The sequence below is a fragment of the Scatophagus argus genome, chromosome 7 (assembly GCF_020382885.2).
Source record: "Scatophagus argus isolate fScaArg1 chromosome 7, fScaArg1.pri, whole genome shotgun sequence".
NCBI classification, from domain to species: domain Eukaryota; kingdom Metazoa; phylum Chordata; class Actinopteri; family Scatophagidae; genus Scatophagus; species Scatophagus argus.
The window spans coordinates 17,038,850-17,058,202 of NC_058499.1; the positions used below are offsets into that span (position 1 = coordinate 17,038,850).

The following is a 19,353-nucleotide window of genomic DNA, read 5'->3' on the forward strand; positions in this document are numbered from 1 at the left end:
GAGACCGAGCTGCCAATGCTGCCAGGCAGGTTTAGAGTTCAGAGGGGGGCCGCTCAGAGAAACCCCTGCCGGCTTCCATTCATAACTCTTATCTCTTCAAGCACATTTCCTAAAGCCTTCACTTGAATCGATTGTTAAGACGACTGCATTTTATGGAAGAAGATATATCGTCTTCTTCTTCTTTTTGGATACCCTTAGCTAGTCGACAGCCATGCAGCATTATCACAACAATTTGGGTTTTAACCTTAACTATGTTTGGGTTTTAAATCCCAACAGCCACAGTTTGTGTGTGCCACAGTGCATACTGTATGTTTTCTGTGGTATACGTGTTTGCATTAGAGTGGTTTTATGCTGCCTGTCAGAGCTGTCACTGATGCAGTAGAAGTCTGCACAAGCACGTGCAAAGAGTGAAAATAGACAGACTTGCAGACATATTGATACTGGTACTGGTCAAAGACAAATTTCTAAAATCTGTCCTTTATACATCTGACTTCAGCTGACTGACAGCTTCTCAGGGACTTCCTTTATAGCTTTTTTGTATCAAAATGCCAATAAATAAATCCCTCCATCACACTGATTCTGATATCAAACAATTAGTCACATATGAGCTGAACATTCAATTACAGCAGATTGCCTGCCTTCGCAGTCTGATTCTTTGGCACGTCAGGTAGTTAGAGATACCTGAGCTTCAGGCAAGATACCATTTCAAGGTAAACAGCCTGTCAACATGAGTGGCGAGTGCTGGCATGGAAATCTAGTTGGCTGAAGTCAAGAAGGGAGGTGACCAACAATAAATTACCTGCCTCAAGGCCAAAAGATGAGTGGTAAATCTTGAGAGTAATAAAAAGTTTCTTTTTTTACTACACTAAGCAGGCAGAAAACAGTTAGATACACTTTATAAGAAAAGAGAAACTAAGGTCTGACACATTCAGAGAGATACACACATCTTCTTTACAGAGGTTTTCAATCTTAACCAATATATAACCAAAATCTCTCAACAAAAAATGAGCAGTTTTGTATAAAACCAACTTTTGGCTGGCTGGTTCTTAACCGTGATTATCCCTTTCAAGCAAATACAAATTAGCAAGATATTTCTCTTTTCAATCCATTAAAGCAGACCTTCAGATTGGACTGCGCGAGTTTGGGTACTAATTTGGAGGACTTGAACGTGAAAGCGAAGACAGCAGTTCATCGCCATTCATGTTTTGCATTCATGTTTTGTTTTGTTTTTGAGAAATATTTTATAATAATTCTCAGATGGAGTTGGAAGCAACAGTTTGTCATTTCAACACACAGTCACAGCTAATGTGCTCTGCGGGTCCTGCAGTAATTGGAAATTACCTGCAGGTCCAAAATTGCTGTACTTAACGTTAAAATCCACCCACTGTCAGGGGAATTAAGAGTCACAGTGTCAGGCAGTCTCAGTGGTTTACTGTTGAATGTACCATGTGCTAATGATCTCTGGCGGTGGTCCAAACACTGGCTCAGTTTTCTGCGGCTGGATAGCACTCTGTCTAATTCCCCATCTCTCAGCATGGAAACTATCACAGAAATAAATGCTTGAGGAGGAGGTAAGACTGCATGATGTGTTCACGCTATATTTTGAGCAGTGGCCTCTTGGTGCTGGGAACATCATTAAAATTCAGTGCAGTGGGACGGGTCACGGAGCTGAACTGCAGTTCGGTTTAGATAAGCAAAGAGAAAAGTTTGAAAAAAGCACTCAGTGTTGAAATCAGAACTTTGTAGAAGTTAATGAGAAATTGTAATAGCAAGGCTTTAATTTCAGCAATGTATAATTGGCCTTAATTGGGTTCAGTAGTAAATCAACACTGACGGCTTGGAGGGGGAATCTGAATGTAGAAATATCACTTAAGGGATGGCGTGAGGAAAGTACGCAAATACTAACCTGAAAGTTTTTCAGCTCATCTGGTTGAGCACATTTACTTGACATCAGTCAAACTACACTTATTCGAGGATAATATTCCAGACCTTTGTTTTATATGTAGTTCTCTACAGGGAATGTTTCTGTACTGCAAATTGTAATGTAACAAGATAAGAGCTTCCTGGACAGAGTTGGCCTTTACAGGCAGAATGATAAAATTCTGCCTGTAAAGAAGCTCATAGAACCTAAGGTTATTATTGTTTATTTTGAGCTTCCTGGGAGAAAGGAAAAAAAAAATCAAACTGAAAATAAAAAAGATGAGGTGCTTGGGGAACGTACTGCTACAAAGAGCCCTCTTTGATAAATTTTTGGATTTATTGCAGACACTTTTTTAAACTCTATCATATAATTCTCACAGTTGAAGTATATATTGATTGGTTTTAAATACATAGATATTCTTTATTCTTTTCTGCTCATGTTTTTGCATTTATTGAAGAGGTTGGGGAGGGTCGAGTTTTAGAAAAGGCGTGTTACTGTTGATGTAGTGCACTTACTGCATGTGTAATAAATAAGCCTAGTGTATAATAAATGTTACCACTGGACTTACACTGAGAAAAATGGATAAATTTTCATCGATTCGTCTTGATTACAAATAAAAACCCATAAAAAAAATAAAAAAAAATCCATAAATTTTTCTCCACCAACATCAGCCGTTAGCTATTTTTTCATATACACCTTAACCTGTGTGTAGTTTATGTTGAACTGTCCCTTGGGTCTTTTCCATTATGGAGGAAGAAGGAACTGCCTGCTGGGGCACCAGATAGCACTGTGAGCTCCAATGAGCACTCTCTCTCTCTCTCACACACACACACACACACACACACACACACACACACACACACACACACACACAAGCAAAAAGCCTTGTTGCTTAATCAGAAGGATGCAGGTGGGCAGGGTGCATCTGTTTAGGTCATGATGCTGCATTAATATTCAGTCCAGAGTGGTGAGACAGAAGACAAGAAAGAAAGACTCACTGCAGCCTCGTCCTCCCTGCTGTCGCTAGTGTCTTCACTCTTGTGGTGGCCGGCTGAAGAGCGAGTGTCCCTCTTACGGCTGGCGTCCGTCCCCTCCGTCTGTCTCTCTCCATCTGAGCCAAGGTGACAACATGGACACTGCTCAGAAAGCCGGCAAGCACCATTTTCATCGCTACTGTTATTGTCATCATCAACCTCATTGTTACCATCTTCATCCTCCGTTTTAGTCATCATCATTAATAGCATCATTATCATTCTGATCTCTATCATTACCATCATCAATACCATAATTATAATTATGAATATCTTCATTACCATCACTATCACGGTCAACAATAATTTGAGCTATCATTCATTTTTCTTCCTACTGAGCCTTGCTAGCCTCTGTAATCAAACCTAGATAAAAGTTTCCAGAGAAAAAGGAGATTAAGAAGGAAAAAAATGTAATTGGCAAAGCAAAGAGAGACAAAAGAGAAGAATAAAAACCAATCCCGAGGGAAATGTGAGGGCGGTGGGGGAGGGCCTGAAAAAAGAAAAGACAGAGAACTGGAGAGATATAAAGAATAGCTTTTCTTGCTGTGGAGTGGAGCTGTTAGGATGCTGTCATGCCACAGATGGATTATGGGAGTTTTGCTACACAATGATGACAGTTGCCTTGGCTGAGAGAGAACAACTGGAATTTAAATCCCCTCATTATGAGTTTGTGTGTGCGTGTGTGTGTGTGTGTATGTATCGAAGTGTGTGTTTTTGTGTGTCACAGAGCATATGGCCAAAATCGCCACCTTTCTTCACTGTCAACAAAACACACACACACACACACAATGTCATGGACAATCAAACCACAGTACAATTCAATAGAGAGCAGTAACAGGATATTCAACACTTTATGAGAGCCTGGTTCTTTGGAGTTACAAGGAGTGAATGAATACTCACAAGGTTTCATATAAGACTTTTTACCTCTACAAGGATTTCATATAAAAAAGGAATCCATACCCTATTCAACACACTTTCTTTTTATTTGTATTGCACAGGATTCGATCTCATTTGGCTGACACGGTGCACAAACGCACAACACTGCTGCAGCTTGGATGGGCTGCCATAAAAGTTGGCGCCTGTACCATTGACTCCCCCATAAAAAGCAGGGGGAGGGGGGGCTTTGTAGTGTCCCAAATGCATTACAGCGAAAGTGGTTCATTACTGTCTGCTGAGCAGGGGTGGCTGTAGTGCACGCACATGCATGCAGCTAGACATTGAACTGCGTGCACACGCCCACACACATAAGGAGATGGCTTGTGATTAAAAGACAGAACAGGGAGAACGGGTGGCTATAAAGCATAATGAGAGCTAATGGTTTTCCAATATGTCCCCTTAACAATGAGTCTGAATGGGCTGAATGAGATGGGGTGGGGGTTTCAGGAGGTGTGTGTGTGTGTGTGTGTGTGTGTGGGTGTGTTGACACATATTCCTGTAGTTGTGGAGACAAAAATCTGTTTACAAAGTCACATTACGATAACCCGCCTCATTTATGGGGACAAAATGCAAGTCCCCACAAGATAAATTATTAAGTATCAGGGTGAAGATTTCAACATCCATTTTGTATGATTTAGAAGTGGTGAAATATTCTTCACCTTCCATTCAAACAACACTAGTAGTGTGTGTGTGTGTGTGTGTGTGTGTGTGTGTGGTAAGGTTAAGCTGCAGGGAGACTGATGCAGTCAAAGACAAGTGGAAAGACAGGCAAGCGTTCTTGTGCATGCTCACTCACACAGGAAACAAAATAATGACAAATTGAAATTGGAAAATGCACAAAAGTGAAAGTTTTTCTTTTGTACAACGTGTTTTGCATCTCATGAAAGTCTAGTAAACATAATCTGTGTTGATGATTTGTTTGGATATCATCTTGTCTGTTTCCCTCCATTCCCTTTGCAATTTCGCTGATTCTAGACAACTGTAATAAAAAAACTGCTTTGATCTGAAAAATCATCTTTTGCTGAAAAAAGAGAAAACTGAAACTATATTCCAGTCTTGATGCACTGTGTTAAATGTTTTCTGACTCTACACATTGGAAAGGTTACTCCAACCAAATAAATTGGTGCAAAAAAATAAAAAAACATAAATAACTACACTAAACGAAACCGGCTGATGGAACTCGCAGCTGCCTTTTCCGTGTCCAGCAAGGCCACGTGAGACACAGGAACTGTGCCGTGAAGACACTCCACATGGACGGTCTAAATACCTCCTCCGGGGTCTATCAAAGCTAGACCAGATCAAAGAGCAAACACCAAAGAGTAGCCGTGCTCAACTTCGTCACACTTCAAGGTTGACTTTCTTGACATTGTTGAGTCAAAAATAGGACACTTTAACTTCCAAGTTCTGATCTTACTATGTAACTTAAACGTCTTTTGTAAAATTTCTACATGTGCACTTCATTACACCTATAAGTCAAAATACCACAAAGGTATTAAACAAAGAATAGGATACTGTTATCTGAATACAGCAAATAATGTAAAATTGCCCAATTTAAAATAAACAGCAAATAAATTTCTTTTTGTAATGAAATTTATCTTTTACTCCCCTGAGCTGTTTATTTATGTTCTTCCTCTGAATAAAAACACTTCATGAGTCACCGTATGAGTCAACTGGCAGCAAACCTCCCTTTAACCATTTATCTCAAGCTATTATGAACAGGCGATGCACTGCCTCATTTATGTAAGCGATCACCTTAAATATGAATGAGTCAGCAGAAAACAGAAATCTCATATCAGCCCCACTTGGAAATCAAATATTAGGATGTTTTCATGACCAAACAACACAAAGCCACCTGCTGAAAATAACCCACTGCGCGAGACAGTACCGATACGTCATACTTGTGAAAAAAATATATAGCTGCATATTATACATGTGACACCCACCTTTACACCCAGTAAGATGATAGGAATATACATTGGATTTTATATGCTGAAAGAGATTTCCAAAGTGACAGCCAAATCCACCTGAGTTCTCTTTAATACCCTCAATAAATAGAGAAAAGTACAGCATTAGAGTTTGACGGATAGAAAATCACCTATGAAAACATTTGCCAGATGACAGAAAGCAGTCGAACAACACTAGGAGGCAAACTTCAACAAAGAATTCACTTAAATCATTTCTAGTCTTCTCTTCCATGCTGGAGTCCCTGAAGAAGACTGGGGAGAATAATTTTTGACTGAGCTTCTTTCATGATAAAATAAAAGTTCTTAAGCACAAAAAGTACAGAATGTGACTCTGCACCCTACGCAGAGCCTTGGAAACATTTCCTTATCAAGTAAAGTGTAACACGGAAATAACTTTCCGCTGCTATTTATATTACACTTAATTCATTAGTGCCCCATATGCAGAGCCAACTTTTACTTTAAATGTTTGAAAAAATTGAAAAAGAACATTAATTGTTAATATATTCTTCTAATAAATTCTTCAACAATCCCAATATGAGAGGATAATGAGAATGGCAAAATATTTGTAGCGTGTGTGTTTGTATGTGTGTGTGTGTGTGCATTTGTGGACAAATGTTCAAACATTCTGTGCTAACATATCCCTTGGCACTCCTTAACACTCTTAAAAGACAAGTCCATGTATGAGTATGAGTGTATGAGAGTGTGTTATCTCTAAATGCATGCATGTGTGTGTGTGTGTGTGTGAGAGAGAGGATCTGTGTTTGTGTGTAGCTTGTCAGATACAAAGTTGTACTGCTGCAATAAGAATGAGTCATAAATATTGCTCCCTGCTGGCGGGAAGTAAGAGGTTTGATGGACAAATCAAATGGTGCTGTGGTGGTGAATCAGCCCTACAAAGCACTGAGGCTGGTCCTTTCATCCTATGCTGGGACTGCTGCTCTCTGAAGTAACATCTACACAGTTACACTAATGCTCATCCACACTCATAATACACGTAGTGACTCACAGAACTTAATCACATGGTGCAACTACGATCACCTGAAGCTCAATATAATCAAAACCAATGAGGTTGCTTGAGGTGAGACCACAACACGAAAACAAATTGCCCCCAGCCATGACAAGCTCATAAGAGAGACTGGAAGCACAAGGTGCACTGAAAGACAGACACACACAGACATAGACTTTGATGCTGTGTGCAGCAGCTGCAAGGTGAGTTAAGTCTGACGCCCAAGGCGAGCTGCAGCGAGTTAGGAGTCAGTCCCTGGACTGTGACGGAACTTCCTCAAGCCTCGATGCAGGCTATAATGAAGTAATGAAGAGCAGACTGGCAGGTTAATGGAAGCCAATTGACTACGAGCTGCACCACAAGCAGGACACCAGGCAGAATACTAATTGTTTAGAAGCTTCCTCTCTTAAGTCGTGTCATCAGACACGTCCCCAGGTCCTAAAACTGCAGCACTATTCGCTGTGCAGATGAGATGGTGGAGAGCAACCTCTGTGACCCGGTTTTCTGGAGTGCAGTGTAGATTCAGTCTGTGATGGAGTACGTTAAAAACCACAATAAACAAGAGTCAAGGTTGATGTTGGTGCAGTGTGTAGATAGAGACAAGGATCGGCGGAAACTTTCTCCAGCTTCCTCTACTTTTCAGTAATAAGTTCACCTTGCCTGGCTGTCCTTCTAAAACTAATGATATTCTAAACTCCATAGCTTTTAGCAAGCTGCAGCTGTCAGAGCTCTCATCTCAGCTGTACTTGTGCCAGTTTATGTGTGTGTTTCAGTGTGTTTGTGCATATATGCATAGAACATAGGTGTGTGTGTGTGTGTGTGTGTGTGTGTGTGTGTGTTGTGGCTCTGTGTATCATTTTATCTTTGAACAAGACTGACAACAGCTGATAGGTTTCGCTGCAAGGCGGAGATGCGCTGTATGTTAAGTGATAGACAGCATAGCGATACAGCAGAATGCTAATCACAGAATGAAAGAAGTGAACGCAGCGGGAGCAACAAGAACAGCAACGAAGGGCAGTTAAGAAGAGAAGACAACACTGAACCTTAGAGAATATCTAAATTAAACTGAGGTGGTTATGAAGGAGTTTAGTTTGAACATAAGTGACAAAGTCCAGCATTAACACGTTAGATAATAATAATCTGTTTGGGAGCCTTCAGGATGTAATAGGCCCCTCTGGTAAACAGGGGAAATAACAGTGAAGCGGAGCTGCTCAGAGTGGTTACAGAATAATGCCAATGGTCATTATCACAATTCATTTGGAGTGTTATCTCAAGTGTGGTTCCTACATGGCTTCCTTCAAAAAGGTGTACTCAAACACACTTAATGCTTGCTAATGAAGGATGAGAAACAGAACACAAGCAGGAAAAAAAATCTACATTCTATGGTTTTACATTTACAGATGCACATTAAAATTGCCATTTGTAATAATAGCCAAGCTATTTGTTATTGTGAGTAAACACTGAAAGAAAAAAAAATGCCCATAGAGCCCAATGTGATGTGATCCTCACATTTTAAACACTTGAGATGTAAAATGTTCAATTTATGATATTATTATTATTATTAATGATATTATTATGGGCAGCACTATTGCAGTGGTTAGCACTGTGGCCTCACAGCAGGTTCGAATCCCGGTCTGAGCCCTATTGTGTGGAGTTTGTGTGTTCTCCCTGTGTCTGTGTGGGTTTTCTCCAGGTACTCTGGTTTCCTCCAACAATCCAAAAAACATGGACATTAGATTAACTGGCTACTCTACATTGCCCCTAGGTGTGTGTGTGTGTGTGTGTGTGTGTGTGTGTGATTGTCTTTATGTGTCAGCTCTGTGAATGACTGGTGACCAGTCTTGGGTGTATCCTGCATCTCGCCCGTAGTCAGCTAGCTGGATGGATGATATTATTATTCTGTGAATGGATTAAATAAATAATCATTCCAAGCAAATGAAACAGGCCTAAAATACTATATTTCAACTGCATCCCAAAGGCCCAGAGGCTGTGCAGGCAAGTACTCATTTCTGTAAACATTTGTGAGATTATAAAGAAGCTAGTTGTGACACTGACCTTGCTGGAGGTAGCCACACGGACTCTGGCCTTCATGAAGCTCAACATCTGGTATCATGGGGCCTAATTTGTACGAGAAGCTATTGCCACAAAGTTACAACTAATCTGTTTCTTTGGCACAAGGCAGGACCAATGGATGAAAAGGTGAAATAAATCACTAAAGTTCGATGTGACCAGTCTTTCATGGTCTTCTGCTGTACCTGCCTCAATGTCTGATGAAATTTATACATGCTCCACTGTACTGAGCTGCTGCCTCCTCTTAGCCGTCAGCCCTCACCTTCCTCAGTGCCATAGTGTTTTTGCCTGCTTGCATGTAGCCGAGTGCTCGTTTTCGTCCTTGTTATTACACTAAAATCCCAGGTCAGCTGTTTCTAAGATGTTGGGACAACCTCTGGCACTGCAGCAACCAATCGAAGTTACTTAGCTTATCCATCATGGCCGTAAGTGAACCTCTTGACCTTGTCTATGTAGCGTCATGCCGATTTGCTGTTTGGAGGGGCTGGCTGTTTTGCTTCAGTGAGCAGGTTTAACTAATAACTAGCCACCAGCTGATTGCGTAGAGAAAGATAAGTGGAAATGACGGATAAGGACTGAAAACTGAAAACAACAAGAAAGAGTCAAGGTTGGAAGGATAAAGATAAAAGAATTACAGGAAGAGTGAACAAGCGCACAGCAACAGCAATGATCTGTGTAAATTATTGATGCCGTTGGTCTCCTCCTCCACTCTGCAAGTACACTGTAACTTCATCGTGGTGACGTAGGCCGTGCCCCCTTTGAGCTCAAACCAGAATTCGTGGGGGAACTTTATATACACCCCCTCGCCTCCTCTGTCTCTATTGGGGAACGTGATTAAAATTGTATGGGATGACGAAACAAGAGGCTGCAGCTTTCAAGAACACAACAGTGGGCAAAGGACAGGGAGATTAAGTGAGAGTGGGACACGGTGCAACGGTGGAGAGAGTGGCAAGAGGCTAAAGGCAAGGAGGTTAAATTGTAAGTCAAGGACCAGACTGGAATGATGGCAAAGACTTTAAGAAGAAGCTGAATAGGACGTGATAACGAGAGACTGCAAGAGAGAAGTAAAGTATCTTCACTCAATCATTACTCAGTCACTCATTCACTGATTGATTTGGTCATTTCCCTATCTGTCCACATCCCCCTCCCATGCCAATGCATTTTTGCTATATCTATATGCTGTACTATATGCAGAGCTTGTAAAGTTTTACAAGCGTTGTGGCCATTTGCTTTGCAGTCAGGCATCACTTTACAAGACAGGGCTGACACAAGGTGATGGAGGATGTAAAACTAATTGGCTGGTATAGTTTCTTAATGACACTTTCTGGACCAACAGGCAAGCATTTGAGCCCACACACAAACACACACTCACACACGCTATATATATACAAAAGTATTGGGACATACCTCTTTATTATAGAATTCAGGTGTGGTATGGAACTGTTTTTTAGGTGTTGTTCTGGGCCCCTTACTTCCAGTGGGAAAATCTTAATGCTTCAGCATACCAAGCATTTTGGACAATGCTATGCCTCCAACTTTGTGCCAACGGTTTGGGGTAGGCCCTTTTTTACTGCAGCCTGACTGTGCCCCAGTGCACAAAGCAAAGTCCATAAAAACGTGGTTGAATGGGTTTGGTATGGACAAACTTGACCTCAACCCCATGTAAAACCTTTGGGATAAACTGAATGGGCATAATTCCCACAGAAACATGCCTCAGCAAGCCTTCCCAGAAGAGTGGAAGCTGTTACAGCTGTGAAGATGTATTTAGAATGCAACGAAAGCTGGTGTAATGGTCCCAATACTTTTGTCCATATATTGTACATATACATGCAGGGTGGCATGGCAGGGGGGTTCACAAGCGTACCAGGCTTCACTGGGGCTGGGCTGGCCAAATGGAGCTAGCTAATTATAGCAAATAAACTGCACTGATCTGTGCCATTAGCTAGTCAGTAATGAAGCAGAGTGGAGGGCTGCTGTGAAACTGATGAATAGGCCCTGGCTCTGAGTACTGCACTCCCCGGCCTTTAGTTCAGCTTTAACAACACAGCCATCTGAGGCGGGAGAGAGCGCATTAAGACAAGAGGCATAACAAGGCTTTGGAGATGAGATAAATAGAAACAAAGGGACTGTGAAAGAGAGAGAGGCACAGAGAACTAGATAGGAGAAAAGATAGAAAGCGGAGTGAGAGAGCGTGTAGTAAAGGAGAAAGTGTGCTTGTAGGCCTGTGGGTGTGTAGGGCAGAGAGAAAGGCAGATTTCAGAGATGGTTAATGTGCTGTAATATGGGTCAGGGGCAAAGAGGTCCCATTCTCTCTTTCTCTCCTCTACTCTCTCCTCTAAGCTCCTGTAATGTTTTACTCTTCACTAATAGCTCACTAAAGCTGCGACTCAGGAAAATTCAAATAACAAAAAAACAAAATGCCTCGGACAGACAAACATAAAATCAGAGCCTTGGAGCACTGTGCGCTGGGAGATTAATAGACACAGCCTCAAAGAAAATGGAATGACCTTATTGCATTGTCAGACCACAAACGCACACATACGTTCTGAACTAAATCTAACGAATGGACTCAATTGTACATTTGCATTTCAAATGAGTTAGGCAATTTGCAACAACTGAGAACAGTGTGAGGTCTGCTGAGTTCAGAATGAAAGGTAGCCTGTGAAAAGCTGCTCATGTTTTTAACATCTAGCACACATACAAATGTAATAGACAATCTTTGACCTTCCATTTATGAATTTCTATCACTAATTACCATAGTGTAGAAAAGTAAAGAGTCCTGTTAAGTAGTTAATATATTTAATCTACAACCAAGAAGTACCTACTGCTTATGTCTAGACCACCAGGGTTGAGAATGAGGTTTATATCTGACTTACTCTCAAGGTTTTGGGGGGTTTTAGACTCATGTCCTTATTAACAGCCAAACAGAATGTAAGTCATTAAAATTATAAATTATTATTAAAATATGTCAAGTGCTGTGCAATATTGTGTAATATTTCTAAAAAATAAGAACACAATAAATGTTTAGTTTTTTTACTTCTCTGGCACTGTTCTCCTTCACTGATAAATCATGCTTTCTGTTCTCGAGTGTGGGATAGATCTTTCCAGGGGATGGTAAGGTAGGAGCTCAGAAAAAAAGCAGATATATTTCTGTCAATCTCCCGCCTAGTTGGTATTTGGCCACAGGCCGCGGAGCAAAACAGTCTGATCCCTCCGTGACCTGCCAGCCCACTCGCCCTGCTCACCTCTAAATGGCTGTCTGTCTGTGCCCAGCTCCTCCTGCTGCTCAGTGCCCAAGATCTCTATGAACACCACTGGCTGTGTAGAGGCCTTTAAGATCTGGCCCTACTCTGGATTGCCATGGAGACAAGAGTACAAAAGAATTTCCATTATGATATATCAAAAAAAAAAGAGGCGACAAATGAAGCTAGAGAGCCAGTATAGCAGCCAGCCTCTAAGAGAAGAACACCACTGACCAAAGCGTATGGACTTTATCCAAGGACACACACATACATCCAACGTATGTGGTTTACAAGAAGAAATGCCAGTAACATAAAGCTCTCCCATATGCCTTGTCGTATCTGTACATTGTATGTGTTCTGCGTTTTGTCACATAAAGGCTTGTCCAGAGTTCTCAGTCTCCAAGGTGTTAAGTTAAAGTATGAAACTGTGAGAGAGAAATACATATTCTATGCACACACACACACACACACACACACATCAGCAGGCAATCCCCACAGTTGCCAGTGGCACCCAGAGGCGCTGCTCCAATCACAGCAGAGCAGATAAGGAGGCAACTCTGAGCCGCTGGAGAATCACAGCTGTCACAGCTGATGTGTCACTAGGGAAGGAATTAAAATGTTCATGCAGGGGTTGCACGCTTCCTGAGCCCTCACGCTCATTAGCATACATTTGTAAACAAAGAAACAGAGGCGGAGAGGGCCTTGGTGCTAGGCTAATGCACTGTCAAGATGTTAGCAAGAGTCAGAGCCAAACAGAGCATCTAAATGAGTGAGGTGAGCACTGGTGGAGACCTCTGTCTGATAATTCATCCATCTTCTGCGTACCTGACAGCTGAGCTGCCGCACTGGAAGACAGTGAGAGAAGAGCCTGAGCCAGGCACTCCTACAAAAAAAACAAAGAACACAAAAAGGGCTCAAGTGGCACCAAATAATATGAGTCAGATTTTTTTTTTGTTGCAATGACAAAACAGGAAAGAAACAGCCCATGTGGGAACCAGAAGAGGAGACGAGCGTCATAAAAAGGTAAAGGTAAGAGAAAGGAGGAAAGAAATGGCAAGTTTGGCTATGCCTCATTAAAAGACGGAGACAATTTGTATTTCGGAAACCTCAAAACACTTGAGACAAGACTGAAGTCTGAACGACCTCATTCTGTTTACCATCTCTCTCCCTGTTTGCCCCCCCGCCCCCTTCGTTCTCTCCTTCTCTCAGTCACTCTCTGCAGCCATCTGATGTGTCTGCAGCGATTAATGCGTGAATATTGTTTCCATGTAGAATCCCAATGTGGTCATCACTCTCTACAGAGTATCTGATTATCATTGTCCCTGGGAGTCATTACTTTCCTGATATTATCGCCTGTGTGCTGAGAGACAGGAGAAGAATAAAGGGTGGTGAAGGAAGGGGGAAAAAGTGCAGTGGTAGTGGTGATGAGGGGTTTCAACGTGAGAACAAAACATGGAAGAAGACAAGAGGAGGAAAAGGAGGACAGAGAAAGGGGGAAGAGGGGAGTTGGTTGGGGGGGGAGAGAGAAGGAAGAGGTTATATGTTACATACAAGGAGGAGGACGAGCAGGAAAAGGGAGGTGGGAGAAGAGGAGGAGGACAGCAACAATAATAGCCTTGTCTTATCACTGTACAGTGATAAATTCCTTTCTCGTCGGGGAGTCAGCACCCCGGCTGGGGCCAGGTCTGATGACAAACCACCTCCACCCAGCACTGCGGCCCAGGCTATTTATGACCAGGCAACTTATACGAGCTGGCCGGGGAGCCAGCTGGGTCTCTTCTTGGGTCGCTGTCATCACTGCTGCGATCCAGTGACATCCTCAAATGGGACCACTCTGTCACGTCCACCTCCAACCTGACAGTTGCCTCTGCACATCATCCACTGGTTACTGGTGATGGCTCAGTATTATGAACATTTTTTCACCTGTGTACATGGTAAACTAGCCACATGTGACACCAGCCAACACAGTTCAGTTTTAACTGACGCATTCAGTTGCTGAGTTCGTTAAGACATGGGTGTTTCACAGTGCTTAAATAAAATAATAATGCACAGAAACCTCATTACAAAAGAATCTACTTTGGTAATGAAGAGGGAATGCCTAGTCAGCATATGTCTAATGAACAGACCAATTACAGCAATACTGCAATTATAGACTTTTTGAGGTGCGAGATGCAAATTCAGTAGTTCAAGAATATATGTTACTACTTGGCTACGTAAACAAAATCTAAAACATTGTTCAGCTCTGTAATGTCTCATTTCCAAGAGCTTCATGGTCTAAAATATTAAAAAATATCCCTAGGAGGACAAAGGTATAAAAGTATACACCTGCATTCACACAAAAATATTTATCAATCTTAATGCTGTGTTAAGGTCCATATGTTTACTGTAAATGGTAGAATTCTGATGCTTTGACAGCACTGTTCCTGAAACTTTCATGCCAATAAAACTCTATGAATTGAATGAATACCTGAGCAAACAAATTCATGAAACTGTAATGCAGTTCTACTCCCACATAAGCCACATGTTCACTCGGCCTGCTACCAAATCCCCGCAGCCTGCTGACCCTGAATCAGTCATGAAGGACAGAGAGCTTCAATAAGGATAACACAGGACTCGACCGAGCAATTAATTCCAAGCAAGCTGCTGCTATTGCTTGCATTTTGTTTCTTGTGTCTGTTTAGCCATTTACATATTCCTACTCTGCATAAATTATTCATGGGTGTTCCTTTTCGTATCCTCCTGTGACAGCAGAGGCTGGTCACGCCGCAAAAGTGAAGGCAACAACAGAATCCATTGATCGGCATCTCTGACGATGGTTTGGAAATATAAAGGAAGGTGGGAGAGCAGGTTCAGGGATGAAGCGTATTAAACAAACGAGAAGGAGAGGACAGGCCTGCTCAGCCTTGTCAGTATGCATTACATGTCAGTCTAAATCTGTGTGTCGTGTCTTCTGCAGACAGTAACTGTCTGATCATAAATCACAACACTGGCTTTGCAGCAATGAACTGTTTAACAAAAGACACACCGATTTTCAGAATAGAAAATCTTTACTCAAAGACCATTTGCATTAGCTTTTATGAAGCATTAAAAACATTAAACTCAATGTTTCTTTAATCAAATATAAAATAGCACACTTACACTTTTCTTGCACATTGCACAAGGCATAGGCCACAAAAATGTAGCATGAGAATAAAACACCTGTTAGCGTGCCTAAAAAATAGTTCATCACTTGAACAGGCATGTGACTGGCAAAGGACATTAACATCACATACAAGTTACACAAAATCCAAACCTCAACAAGGAGTGTGTTGATTTTCTATACTCCTTATGCACCAGGGTCACCGGGGGGGCTGGAGCCTATCCCAGTTGACTAAGGGCGAGAGGCGGGGTACAACCTGGACTGGTCACCAGTCAATCACAGGGCTGACACACAAAGACAGACAACCACACACTCACACCTAGGGGCAATGTAGAGTGGCCAATTAATCTAATGTGTGTTTTTGGGAAGTCAGAGTAACGGGCGAAAACCCCTGCATGCACAGAGAGAACATGCAAACTCCACACAGAAGGACCCAGACCGGGATTCAAACCTGGAACCCTCTTGCCGTGAGGCCACAGGGCTAACCACTGCACCACCAGGCCGCCCATAATATGTATCATCGTACATATTATTTATATTACACAACTTCTGTTGAGAGCAAAGGCAGATGTGTACCATCACTCTATTTTCTATTTTGTTTTTGACGTAAGTAAGTAGTTCACCTTCTTTACCTTCTTTTCTCCAGACACTCTGTGACACATCTGGTATATCTAACAGTTTCCTGATGCACAAAAAAACATAAACAAACAAACAAACTGCATTTAGAAATGTGAGGAACATCAAACGAGATAAGATTGTCAAGGCAAAAAGCTGGAGGGAAGAAGGGAAATAAATAAAAAGGGAGATAAATAAAACTAATGCTGCATGTTGATATGCAAACAATTTGGGAAGCTATCTGACAGCTCTGCCTCCATTTTTCAGGGCTTGTCACAGGAGATGGCACGACTACGGCAAGTGGAGGGCTCAACAAAGTCATTTTACTGTGCTTAATTGAACAGACGCCAGGCCTGTTCAGTGTTTGAGCACACACAGGGCCTCAATCGATGCGTTTTTCCACTGATTTGCAGAGCCAGATTGCAACGTGTCCGAGCACACTGTCAGAATATCTCAGGAGTCTGCGGCTCCCTGCATGGCAACACCCTTAAACAAGCAGACACACCAAAAAAATAAACTGGCAAAGCGCTCGCTGACAGATGTAACATCACAAAGTGCCATAATGCTGTTGCTGTGTGTTCATCACCTGTGACTTTGTTTAGATGCCCTCAGTTCAAACTCAGACTTCACCTATCACCTATATGTAACATGTTTTTGGTTATGCGTGCAATTATCACCACAGCAACTGCTTCATTAATTGAGCAGGAATAATTAAACAATAATGATAAAAAAATCTTCATTTGGTACAAATGGGGGGGGGGGGCTAAATATCTCAGGAAAACATAATACAGTATAGGGCGGTTTTATCATACTATTCGGAGCTCCTGCTTCTTGTATCCTGAAACTCAAATTTGAATGAATGTTTGTTTGTTTGTTTGTTTATTTCCTGTTTGCAGTCCTTCATGCCAGCACATGACACCGTCAGCACTAGCCTCCCTTTACAGGTTTTCTCTGATGTACCTCATCTTCCAACAGTGGACTTTGCTTCACGCTCCGTCTGTTTTATTTTTATTTCCACTGCTTCATCATTTCCTACTATCTTATCCTGTAGAGTACATGTTTTATATTAACAGATCACGTGCTAATTGCTACGCAAGATATTTAAAATTTCACACAAACACACATGCAAAATGATTAATAATAACAGGTCTGTATTTGTCAAATTTTCACATTTGATAAATACATACATGTGTAAAGTGTATAGTTCATAGACACACAGAGCATGCGTAACCTTATGCAGTCTGACTTGGGCCCCTGTGTATGACCTTAAAATATTATATTACCACTTTACCTCAAGCGCCTCCTTATATTATCTTATTTCAGGAGAGGAGAGGAGAGGAGAGGAGAGGAGAGGAGTGGAGCTGCCACAATGTATTCATCTGTGACTGATAGGCAGTGTGTTATGACCCATATCTGAACTCTTGTCTCTATGAACCCACTCATGACCCACTGAGCCAGGTAACGAATACCTGATGAGAAATTTTTGTAAACACAGAAATTAAACAATGTTGTACAAACAGTTGTTTTCTGACTCTGTTTGAAACTACAGCAAAATTAACGGGAGGGTGGCTATAAAACAATGTTGGGCAGAGATATGAACCAGCCTCCACTCTCCTCCGAGTCTACCAGAGCCTGTGGACCCTTGCAGTCCTCCACCCTGTAGGTGGATTTAATGTTGAAAACCATCGCCTTGGGCAACTGCATTGACATGAGAATGAGCTGGAGGCAGAGAAGCATATTTCAGTCGGTTGCCCTTAGAAACGCTCTATCCTGTTGTTGGTCCACACACCTACTACAGTAGAGTCAAAACCAGACCTCCCCTAAATCATGAGCTTGTATTAATCAATCACTTCAATCACTGTGGTGTTTTCGCTCTTTTTCAGAGCCTGAATTTTTTTTTTTTTTTTTTTTTGTTTGTTTTTTAAGCATTAACTTTACAACTTCCTACTAACTATTGCAGATTATCAGGATGGGATAAAAATTATGCTTCTATACTGCACTCTTAAAAAGCTAAGAGGAGGTTTTACCTGGCTGAAATTAAAATGCATGTGTGAATATGATAACCTCCTTTCTTTCCCAAAATTTTCCCTGGTGAGATCCCCAAAATCTGATTCTAGAGATGATATAAGATCCAGCCTCCTCCAGCCACTGCTACCACTGCTGCAGAGGCATAAAGAGGACGAATATGGATTCAAGACAAACTCTGCCACGTTTCTAATGGCATAAAGTAATAGGGTATTAGCATCTCACAAGACTACCTATCATTCACTGATCTGACACTTTAATAGGCATTACACTGTCTTTAGAGCTCAACGCTATCCAATTAAGCTATCGGCGCATGAGCGTATGCCAAAAGGGTAGGAAATGTAAAAGAAGTCTGTTTAGTTACAGTTTTGTACAACTCCAATTCCAAAAAAAGTTGGGTGGCTATGTGAAGCATAAATAAAACAGGATGTGATCATTTTCTAATCCTTTGTGACATATACTCAATTGAAAAAAGTGCAAAGACAATGCAATGTTTGACATCATCAAATTTGATGATTTTAATGCTTATTCTGAATTTGATGCCAGCAACAAGTTTCAAACAATCTGGAACGGAGTGAGAGAAGATTATGTACTGTTCAGAAAACACCTGTTTGGAACATTTCGCAGGTAAACAGGTTCACTGGTAACAGGTGATAGTACTTCATAAAACTGTCCATATTCATTTATATTAACTTTTTTGGAATCAGAGCTGTAGAAAGGCTAGCAGAGGACCATCACTGATATCACTGATAAAGACAAGTGTGCTCTCTGAAAACAAGTACTGCAAAGACAGAGGACGTTTAACTGTAATGCCAGACAACACGGCAGCGTGGGAGGCCGGAGGCTGCACACGGACGGCGTGTCGTTCTGCTGTTGCTAAAAACATCTACTATGCATGAGTGGTGGAGCAAGGAAGGCACGGATTGCAGAGAGTGACGGTGTCTAGGCGGGGAAGAATGACAGGTAGTAAGCATGTAAAGACTTAATACCAAATAATTTGTGCACAATTTAGCTTGGTAAATTTAGCTTGGTAAATATACACTATAGAAGAGGAAACAGAAACTGAGGCAGTGGGCAGGACGGGAATGAGAGAGAAAGATGAACAAAGAGACAGACAGTAGGAGGCATGAGCAGAAATAAATGGTAAGGGACAGAAGAAGTGGGAAGAGGCTGAAGGAGTGAGAAAGTACAAGAGAAGAGGGGACAGTGGCCAAAGTAATGAGATGAGGAACAGGGTGACCTTAATCAGCCACTCGCCACATGTACACACACACACACACCCACACACACATACATTTACCCATACACACACAAATGCCTACAAACCAAGCGGGTTTGTGTTTGCACAGCAGTACTCTCTGTTTCATTACAGACACATTTCCCCCCACCTAATACCCGCACAGG

General features: G+C 41.7%; 1 protein-coding gene across 1 annotated transcript in view; it reads right to left on the reverse strand.

Annotated features, from left to right (window-relative positions):
- The window catches only part of b4galnt4a (beta-1,4-N-acetyl-galactosaminyl transferase 4a), a 124,881-nt gene that overhangs the window by 78,668 nt on the left and 26,860 nt on the right, over positions 1-19,353 (reverse strand). The window contains exon 2 of the mRNA XM_046394793.1: positions 2,920-3,032. Coding sequence (XP_046250749.1) covers positions 2,920-3,032 — 113 coding nt within the window. The remainder of the gene's footprint in view (positions 1-2,919; positions 3,033-19,353) is intronic.